Below are 11084 nucleotides of genomic sequence, written 5' to 3' on the forward strand. Positions count from 1 at the left end.
GCTTTTTAAGATGCAAAACATGCTTTTTAGGGTTTTCACAGATTAAAATAATTAACAATGTTTAATAATGTTTTGTATTTCATGTTTACTCTCAAGATTTTTTATTTGCTGAAATGCTTCTAAATCAGGGCTCAACAATTTTGAGAAATATTCAGTTAATTTTGCCGTCACTACATCTCACGTTAGTTGATCATGTATATTACATTTACATTTAGTCATTTAGCAGACGCTTTTATCCAAAGCGACTTACAAAAGATGACAGTAGGAGCAATCAAACCTAATGCAGTACACAAGGTTTTTATATATATATATATATATATATATATATATATATATATATATATATATATATAAAGAATAGAGAAGGCTAGTGTTAGAGGCCTGGTTTAAGAAAACAAGCAGTTAGAAAACAAATAGAGAGTGCAAGTGTTAGAGGGTCAAGTCAACAAATAGATAAAATAGAATTAGAATAGAGAGTGCTATAGAATTAGAGGGTCAAATGAAGATGGAAGAGATTTAGTTTTTAGCTGTTTCTTAAAGATGTATGTGTGCTTTTAAACCAATATAAAATATGAAAAATATTTGTAACATTATCAAGACATAAAAAATGGAAATGAATACATTACAGTAATATATACAGACACAAATAAATGTAAGAGAAAATTTATTTCAACAAGTTGTAAGTAGTCAATGCATGATGTGTCCATGAACATTTCCCCCATCAAAATAAAGATTTTAGGTTAAATTGTGAATTTTACATTTAAATTGTATTAAGGGAAACTGTAAACCTTCATGTAACTGGTCTCAATTTTCACCATTTTAACATTTTAATTACATTTTTGCCTTCACTAGTTAATTTTCAAAGAAAATACCTTTTAAGTTTAATTTCTTCTTCCTCTCTCTCAATTGATATGGCTACATGAATTAAAAAAAATCACAAAATCTCAATCCCAGAGCTACTACTACTAAGTAGTAATAGTAGTACTCTTAAATGATAATTATAATTCTACAAGTAATTCAGTGCTGTTTAAAATATTTTAAATAGGATTTATGTTTAAAATCAGGTGCTAAATTTAGTGGGACAAAACGCACATTTTCCTCATTAGGTAGGCTTATTAAACCTTTTTTTTTTTGGTATTTTTTATTGGTTTGGTAAAAAAAAAAAAAAAAAATATATATATATATATATATATATATATATATATATATATATATATATATATATATATATATATATATATATATATATATATATATATAATTTTTTTATTGGTTTGGTATTTTATAGAAACAAGAAATATTATCTCAAACACTTTACTATGAGCTTTCTGTCTCTCACTTTCAACCCAAAACGTCCCGCTGACTGCATTCGTTGTGAGAGGGAGGTTGAACGTGCAACCCTGAAAAGACCCCTCAGTCGTCATGTTTCAGTTCTACAGACGTCAGGAGGGCGTGGCCAGGGCCTCACCTCCAGCGCGCTGGCCAATCAGAGCGCAGCCGGCTTCTCTTGAAAGCCTCTTGTGCTGCGGATATAAGACCTCCGCGGCGGGCTGATGCAATACTGGAAGATACTGAATGAAGCATCAGCGACAAAAAAACAGATAAAGAAAGCTGCTCACGTCGGCCAGAGAAACACGTTTTCTGCCTAATCTCTGAATCTTATTCTAGTCAATAGGTGAGTGAATTAATTTACTGAAATCGATTGCATTTTGCTTAAGGTTGGCTTCCCATGGCCTTGACTGAAAGATAATGCATGATAGTTTAATTTTCACTTTCACAACCTTATCGCTTTTACTTCTCAATCCAATTACTTTGTCCTAAAGCATTCCGTTAAATATCTGTGTGATTTTAGGCCTATAATGAAGCTCAAGACGTGGTTATCTTATATACCTCTTCCTCGTTTTGTCACAAGACTTCCCTTTAGTGTTTCATAAAATACGGTAGTTCGTGTGGAACAAAGTGTCAAAATCCTGATAACGCGACCGTTATTTTGAGGTGTTCGTTCATGGGTGTAGTCGGTCGTCGCGAGCACGTTTGCTCACGTTCTTCTGGAGTCGCTAATGTTAGTCTGCCAGCAGAAGTCTTGCACACCGCTTCAGTCATACCGATAGTTTTAACCCTGCCCTGGGTCAGATAACTTGTCAGTTTAAAACGCGGTTGTCACTTCCCCCTAATGACCTCTAAAACTACCTGACATAAATCAAAACATCGCCAACTGTGCGTTCACACCGCCGGCGTCGAGAGCGTCAAAAATCGCTCTGGCCGCTCGTGAGCGCTCTGACGCTCTGACATAGATCGAATGCTTATCGTGAATTTAAAGCGGCCGCAAAGCAAACAAGCTTGTTGATCTTGTGCAGACTGACCATATGAGCGTAACGTTATAAGTTAACCTCATTAATATTGTTGTGGACGAAGAAATAAGATCCTTTACCTAATAATGTATAAAGCACTGTAAAAATACTCTGATGCAAGTAAAAGTCCTGCATTAAAAATGTTACTTAAGTAAATATAATCAAGTATAAACTGGGACTACTGTAGCCTAGTATTATTTATTATATCATTAGATTATTATTCTTATATCGTTACTGCACATCAGCAACTCACCAGAAACATGAACAATTTCAGACACCTTGGTCCACGTATCATTTTTAATTATTTTTTTTATGTCCCTGTACGCAAACAGGGACACATCATAGATTACTGCAAACCCGCCACAGCAATAATCAACCTTTTGTTTTGAGAACTAATGTGGTTGGAGCTGCGTTCTCTATCCTCTCAAGCGGTGGACTCCTACGTTCTGATTGGTTGCTGCCCAACCGCGTCATAGATCATTACCATAAAGTTGCCCTGATTTCAACTCTCCTCGACGCTCTCAACGGCCAAGTCGCGCCGCGCCGCTCCTCGCCGCTGCTCGACGCCGGCTCACATTGAAAATGAATGACTTCCGGCCACTTTGACACCATCGACGCTGGCGGAGTTAACTAGCAATAAAGGTGCAAGAATGATACAGCGAGTTGTTTAGCAACAGACAACCAATCATGAGCTCCCTCTATGCTTATCTCATTAAATATTCATGAGATTTGACGCGAAGACGTCTACAAGCATGTAGAAAACGGATAAAAATGTAGACGACAGGCAGAAGAAGGGTTAACTGGGTTATAAAGAGTCCATATTGTATTTGCTTTAATTATGTTCATATTTCAAATGACCAAAGCGGGTCTACGTGGCCACTTTTGGCCACAGATGGATTAAAACGGGCCGTGTACCGTATTACCCTAAATTAGGATGTTAATACGGGGCTTTACAAATATGCAGTGTGAAATTTCGAAACACGTCTGTCAAAAATTAATTACTAACCCGGAATAGCGCATGAACACAGTGTGAACGTGGAACAAGACAACCCAGCATTGCGTCCCAGGCTTTGCACTGTGAAAAAATCCTTTGAAAACGAGTCTAAACTGATCTAAATTCCCAGAAGTCTGACTGAGCTTTCCGTTAAAAGATAAAACCGGCTTGGATTGTGTGTTAGGGTATTGTGAAAAAAGAAAAAAACCGGGACACGAACAGAACAGTCCGCACATACTTGGCACAGTGAAGCCTTTGGAGGTCGGATTGAAGGATGTGTTCGGCATCTCGCCACGGGGCTCGCGTGCTGATTGGCTGCCGGCGAAGGCAGGGCAGAATAAATACGCTCACATTACATTCTTCGTTCCTTTCGTGCCTTTACATTCGCAAGGTAAGAAAGTTCGGCGATGACAGCCTGGAAATTAACATTTTTTTCCGGTTAACTATACGAATTTAACAGAAGGATGAACTCTGAGGAGCCTTACATCAGGTTTAGTTCATTAAATTTCTTTACCTGCCAGAGTAATTTACGAGCGTCACTGCACCGAGCCTCATGTGACTACGTTTGAAATAGCACTGATGTAAGAAGCATATGTTCGATGTTTGACTCGAAATGTTAATCCGAAAACAGCACAAGCTTTTATATTTAGATGTCCAGCAGCTTCCAACCTGTATGACTTGCTTCTGAGGAACAAAAAAGGAAATGTTAGGCAGAATGACAAACAGAATGCTTTCACTTTCAATGTATAGAAAAAAACAAAATTATACAGTGGAAGTGAATTGTGACTGAGGCTGTCTTTATGCCTGACATTTCTTTTGTTCCACTGAAGAAAGAAAGTCACACAGGTTTGGAAATATACGACGGGTGAACTATTCTTTTAATTGTAGGTTCTGATAATGTGTGATACCTCAACACCTCTTGTTTTTGCAGGTGACAGTATGCCAGTCTTCAGAGCCCTTAGTAAGGTGGCAAAGCAGGCCCTGCTGGCCCCTGCGTGTGGGTGTCAGCCTCTGACGGTGGCGATACGCAACATCAGCTTCTCCCCGCGTCAGGTCACCTCTGGATCTGATGCCAGCTTTCATTCTGTGTCCTTCTCTGAAACCGACCACCCCAAAGTTCTCATCACAGGTGTGAAAAACGGGTTCTTGGTACACTGGCATTTTTTATTTAAGAGTTGGGACTTTTGTATTTTTGTCACGTTAATCACAGTGGTTTTAGCACATTTTTAAGATGGGTGGATCCTGACTCCCCTACTGTGTTTTTGCATGACATTTGATCTTTTTCTCTCTCTGTCAGGTGGCCTCGGGCAACTAGGGGTTGGGCTTGCTAAACTATTAAGGTATGCACATTGTAGTATATACACTGTATATAAAAGCATTAATCTTTTGCATTGTAGATGCATTTACAAATGTAATGTTTTACATAAAAACGTATTTTACATAATAAAGTTATATCTCCTGACTCATAGGAAGCGATTTGGAAAAAACAATGTGATCCTCTCAGATATCAGGAAACCACCAAGCAATGTCTTTCACAGTGGTATGTCTTCTGTTCATCTCAAACTAATTCTTACTATAATTTCATGAAAGAAATTGGGTCTGTTATATTATAATTATATATCCATTCAAACCAGATGTTTGCCAGATGTAGTTTGGAGAGTCATTTGTTAGAGATCATTTATCATTTCCAAATGTTAAAGTAATTTAGATGAGTAAAGAAGTGCTAATTATGTTTATTATAGTTGCTAATGAACTGTTTTGTGAAAAATGTTTTAATTAGCCTGGATAATTGATTTAACATTTGTTTGCATGTCTAAAACAGGTGAACATTTAAAAGATAAAGGATTTTTATCTTCATTTCAGCATTGTTAATACTTAGAAATATGTTCAGAACTAGACTGATCACACAAGTTCTGACTTTTTTTTTTTTTTACACAGGCCCCTTTATCTACTCTGACATTCTGGACTACAAGAACTTGCGAGAGATTGTAGTAAATAACAGGATCACCTGGTTAGTGCATTACAGTGCTCTTCTAAGTGCTGTTGGGGAAGCTAATGTGGCACTGGCACGAGCAGTCAACATCACAGGTAAGACTTTAGAAAACTAATGTAATGCATTGCATTTAGACAATACATTAAATGTAACATTTTTATATTTTTATAATCTGTTTCTGTGCTTTTTTTTTTCAAATAAATTACATGGGTGTTTTAACAGGAAAAATTTATAATATTTCTATCAAATAGAAAATTGTATATAGTGTTTACTATAATGTTCTAAAACAATTATTTTGTCTAGATCTTTTCATAAAAATAGCCTTTGATGAAATTAGCTTTTTTTTTTCTGTAGGACTACACAACATCCTAGACATTGCAGCAGAACACGGGCTTCGGCTCTTTGTGCCCAGTACAATTGGTGCCTTCGGACCAACTTCACCTCGAAATCCCACTCCTGACCTTTGTGTGCAGAGACCACGCACTATATATGGCGTCTCTAAAGTCCATGCAGAGCTTATGGGGGAGGTAAGACACCAGTCACCCATATTTTAGTAATTTCACTTATTTTCTGTGCCGTATGGAATCTTAATCTTTACCCATGATCCTCTTCTGCAGTACTACCACCACCGATATGGCCTTGACTTCCGCTGTCTGCGGTACCCTGGCATCATCTCTGCAGACTCACAGCCCGGCGGTGGCACGACAGGTACAGTGCACTTTGCTCCATCTGTGTTTTTTGGCACATGACCTTGCTCACGTACGTAAGTGAAGTTATGCAACTGGCACTTGCTCAGAAAGGGGTGTTGTTCGCTTTTGAGCCTGCACCAATGCCGACCAGCCATATGAACCACACCTCCAGCTGCCAGAAATCACATGTACAAACCTGAAAAGTACTTTGACAGCTGTTGCTGTCATTCTGTTGCTTGTGGTAGAGGAGACTGCTGACCAAAAAAAAACCATTGAGTCATAAAAGTCTGTCTTCATTGGCTTTTTTCCAGACTACGCTGTGCAGATTTTCCATGACGCCGTCAAGACCGGCAAGTTTGAGTGCAACTTAAAACCAGACACACGGCTGCCCATGATGTACATAGATGACTGTTTGCGGGCCACCCTGGAGGTGATGGAGGCGCCGGCGGAATCGCTCAGTATGCGCACCTACAACATCAATGCCATGAGCTTCACTCCAGAGGAACTTGCAAAGGAGGTCCAAAAACAGCTGCCTGATCTCCAGGTCACATATGAGATTGACTCTGTACGACAGGCTATTGGTATGATCCAAAACATCTGCACTTCCCTCAAAAATTTTGGTACAAATAAATGGTGTAAATCATACAAAAACACTTGTTTTTTCCTTCCGTATAGCTGACAGTTGGCCCATGAACTTTGATGACAGCAACGCACGCAATGACTGGTGCTGGAAGCACGACTATGATCTGCCGGAGTTGGTCCAGACGATGCTCAACTTCATCGGCTCAGACTCCCGCATCGCCCAGGCCAACTGAGTCTGCTCATGAACACTGAAAATCTGTATATTTCATAAAGATTTAGTGACGCAGAAGAGAGAACTGTGATCTGTAAATAGTCATATTCCTTTTCTCTTTTGTGTCATCTGTATATTCCTTTTGACTAGCACAGACTATATGTATAATTGCAAATTATACAAAGAGGTCAGGTCTCTTTTCAAGTCAAGGTGGAAAACCGTCAGACAGGTATTTTTGCACAGGTATTTTGAAAGCTAAATTAAAGGAATGGGTTTAAACCTGATGTTATCCTCTTGTGCTTCGCATTTAGTGAAAAAGGATCATTATGTCTCCAGATAAAATAAACCAAACAAACATGAATGTCCAAAAATGAACATGGCAGATCCTAAAATGTAAAAAATGATACTATCTTTCTGAATTTTTTTTTTGTTGTTGTTGTTGAGAGAGAGAGAGAGAGAAATTTTATTACTGTACCTTTGAAGAAGAGCATAATATATGAGGGAAAAGGCTGATGGCAGAGTTCAGACTAACAGGAATGAAAGCTAGGAATTGTTACAGCAGCTTCAACCCATTCTAAAATAAACAGACAAAAATTCTGGTTTAAACAGGGTGGAACTCAGATGTAGGTCCTCAGGGAAAGTGGGGGTCATGATGAATGACGTTATCATATCCCTTTTGGTTACTTTTCCTCTCTTGTGCACTATCTATTTATTCAGACTGCTCACAAATGAAATGCAAGATTTGGTCTTGCTTCACATGTTTGCTGTATACTTTAATAAGGTCACTTTTTTAAATGCAATTTCTGTCATATATTGCATTTCCCCATAAACGTTTTCCCACAGAGAATATATTATCCCGTATGAAAGGGGAGAGTGGGAAGCAAATTTAAATTATTTTTAGTTAAGCTTTGCATCCACATCTTTTGTTCTTTTGATCACAAAACTTGTATCAATAAAGCTTTTTTATCTGTAACAAATTGCATTGTCTTTAATTTGAAATATAATAAATTAGTTATTTGAGTGCAATAGACTGAGATTTAAAAAAAAAATATTGTAACATTTTTAAATTAAGTAGGATGGAGCTGTCCTGGTATTTTATTTATTTATTTTTCATTTTCCTGGTGTTTATCTTCGCTTGTTAAATATTACCCACCTAACTGCAGTGCCACCAGTCATTAAAACTTTTATTTATAACTTTTGTGGGAAATATGTTCATCGTTTTGATGGCTGTTTCTCTCGCAGCTATAATGACTGCACAAGAGTTGTGCATTAATGCACGTTCACACTGCACCGTCTTGTCACTTTTGATCAAGGCGATTAGTGCATAATGCATTGATTTAAGAATATAATCTCACTAAATAATTAGTCGTTTTTCTTATCCGCAGCAATGCCTTGGCATGTTTTTGTTGGAGTCGTGTCACATAAACATTTCAGTGGCATTCAACCAAGTTTCCTTTTTATTTAGATTTCAAATGTAGGCCTACACTTCGAAAGCAGGTTATATAATACCTGTTTGTACAGTATATCCAGTAGCCTAACAAAATATTTATCATTCTTTCATAAAGTATAGGGTTATAAAATGGGCGGTAGTTATCTGCTAAATTGATTATGTAAGTACTTGGCAAACGCAGGCTAACTGTAGGTTGTGAAGCTTACCAGGTTCGCTTGAATAATTAGATGCCCTTCTTAAAGTTTTATGTTCATAAGATTTTTTTAAGTTTTGATTTTGTCTCTAGCACGGACACTGCAAAAACCAAAAAAGAGATTACAATGCGTAGGTTTTGTGGCGGGGTTCTTAGCAAAGAAAACTTTTTGCCACCTGTGAGAGTCAGACGAGTTTCAGTCGAGGACAGTTTTATCTGTCAGCAGTTCTTTCAAATGAAATTCCACCTCAGGTAAAGTATGATAATGTGATCTCAATGTAGTTTAGTGGCGTGACACAAAAATGTCCACGGACAGGTTTACAGTTGAAGTGATTCATTTTCTTAAAAAAATTATAATAAAAAAAATCGCGTCGCCTAGTAAAAGTATTTAAATGCATTACGTGGTTAAGTGGTAATTTTCCTTCTTCTGACTGTATATGTTATACTTGTCATGAAGCTTTTGTTTAATAAGGCTGTTGCAAAATCACTGTTGTATTTCCATCATTTTTCATAACGCTCCATCATTTCATAACGTGTTTGTAGAATGCAGGGCCTGTCGTCTGGATCCCTCACCGGTATGAGGCATGCATTTAAACAAATATTGACCTCTACTTGACCACCAAAGATATAAGATATACATCTAAATATATATGCTAGAAGATTTAACAGGGTTTCAAAAAGTTATTTTTCTTTAATACATTTTTATTCATTTCTTACAATAATGTACAACAAGATTAAATGGCTAAGACTGACTTCGTTTGTGTTAAAAGCTTACAAAGTTGTTTTAAATTTGTGTACAATTTTCTGGTTTTATTCAAGTAATTGAGAAATATGACCAATTATGTGGGATAGAACAAGTGATTAACTATTAAAAACCTGAAAAAAAAAATTGTTTGCATGGGTTTGTACCGTAAAACCTTCCAACTTCCCAAAATCTTCACCTATAAGAGGAGAGCACAATCTATATAAATGTCATGCAAACATTACATAACACATTTGCATGCCCACTCATATGACAGCATAACCTCCTCCCACTCGTTCTTCTCATGTGATACTCTTGTCCCAATTCACAAAACCCCTGTCGAGTTTCCCAGAACCGAGCAATAAATTTCAAATGGAGTGCCTTCTTTCTTCTTGTGTCATGTTGTATAAGCATTCATTGCGTGAACACACCTCTCCACGCACACAACTCTCCACCAATACCAGAAGCAGGAGTTAGTCAACATGCTGTGTGAATATTGAATATCAGAGCTGGCAGTCTGTCTGTCTGAGTGAAGGTCAGTAAACAAACAAGCACAGTCAGTTCCTTGAAGAGGGAAGTGCCAAAAAATGCTGTGTTGCAGCTGTCTCATGGTTTAAAACACAGAGCAATCATCATCAAGGACTTACACACTGCTATGGTCTTTTTGAATGAAAAACTCAAACACATGAATACACCCTTAAAAATAAAGATATTGGCATTTATGGTTCCATGGAGAACCTAACATCCATGGAAACTTTCTATTGCACAAAGGTCCTTTAAAGTAACAATGTAGCACATTTACTCTAAATTAAGCGGAAAGGTTAAAGGAATTCTGAGAATGGAACACCATATTTGGCTGTATGTCACGTCACTTCACGTCACTTTTTTTTTAAAGGGGCTAATATTGGTATATATTTTCTGTAGATTAAAGAAATATTTCACATAAAAAATAAATGTAATTTCAAATTTTTTTTTAATAATAATAATAATAATAATAATAATAATAATATATATAATATATATATATATATATATATATATATATATATATATATATATATATATATATATATATATATATATATATATATATATATATATATTTTTTTTTTTCGTTTCTTTTAATCCTACAATAGCTACAATTTGTGTACAATTTTTAAAACGTGAAATGAGTTTATTTACTTGATTATTTTATTAAACATTTTTTTAAAGACATGTTTTTAAAATAAGCTACTTTTCATGATAGATTGTTTTCAAGAGTTGTTACTAGGGAGTTGTTTTACATGAAAAAAGTTCTGTGTAACACAGAAAACAAAAACAAATAAACAAAATGAACAAACATGGGATTTGTGTTTCTAATGCTTTTTTAAAAAAGCCATGGGACACCGAAGTGTACTGTATTATGTACCTCAGGGATTATCAGAGAAATACCATCAAACCATGAAAATGGTTTTGATATACATGCTCCAGAACATCCCTTTCTTGCCAATTGAGTGATTACTAATGGCAATTCAATCTGTAACATTTTCACCTCGGCGGCTGTGCCACGTACAGCAGGATCAATGACCAGTAAAATGGGAATTCAATAAGACATTGCAGCGTTACTCACTCAGACTCTTCTTCTTTCACTGTATATCACCACAGACAGCAGATGAACTCTTTAACCTCCAGCTAAAGATCAGCCTTCACCTCCGTAATGACATGCTTCCCATTGCAGAGAAATTATGCGTTATGGTTGGGATCATAAAATTTCAGCCATGTGAGAATGGATTTCTAAATTCACATGTAAAGAGTTTTGACAGGATGTGATATATTTCCTGATAGATCTAAGTTGACACAATTATTTTACAATATTCACCCCCAGACCTTTTCCTCACAC

At 36.5% G+C, this 11084-nt stretch overlaps 1 protein-coding gene across 3 annotated transcripts; it reads left to right on the forward strand.

Moving 5' to 3' along the window:
- The first annotated feature begins 1497 nt into the window (after window positions 1-1497).
- Window positions 1498-7793, forward strand: LOC109107111 (L-threonine 3-dehydrogenase, mitochondrial-like). 3 transcript variants are annotated; one of them, XM_042746332.1, is made up of 9 exons: window positions 1498-1675; window positions 4277-4474; window positions 4643-4685; window positions 4815-4885; window positions 5284-5433; window positions 5693-5865; window positions 5956-6046; window positions 6339-6608; window positions 6703-7793. In XM_042746332.1, the coding sequence occupies exons 2-9, from the start codon at window positions 4285-4287 to the stop codon at window positions 6840-6842; spliced, it is 1128 nt and encodes a 375-aa protein (XP_042602266.1). In that variant the 5' UTR covers window positions 1498-1675; window positions 4277-4284; the 3' UTR covers window positions 6843-7793. The 3 variants fall into 3 exon arrangements, with proteins under 3 accessions (XP_042602266.1, XP_042602267.1, XP_042602268.1); XM_042746333.1 differs by lacking the exon at window positions 1498-1675 and adding an exon at window positions 3603-3736; XM_042746334.1 differs by lacking the exon at window positions 1498-1675 and adding an exon at window positions 3813-3835.
- The last annotated feature ends 3291 nt before the right edge of the window (window positions 7794-11084 follow it).

The sequence above is a fragment of the Cyprinus carpio genome, chromosome B20, assembly GCF_018340385.1.
Source record: "Cyprinus carpio isolate SPL01 chromosome B20, ASM1834038v1, whole genome shotgun sequence".
Classification (NCBI taxonomy): domain Eukaryota; kingdom Metazoa; phylum Chordata; class Actinopteri; order Cypriniformes; family Cyprinidae; genus Cyprinus; species Cyprinus carpio.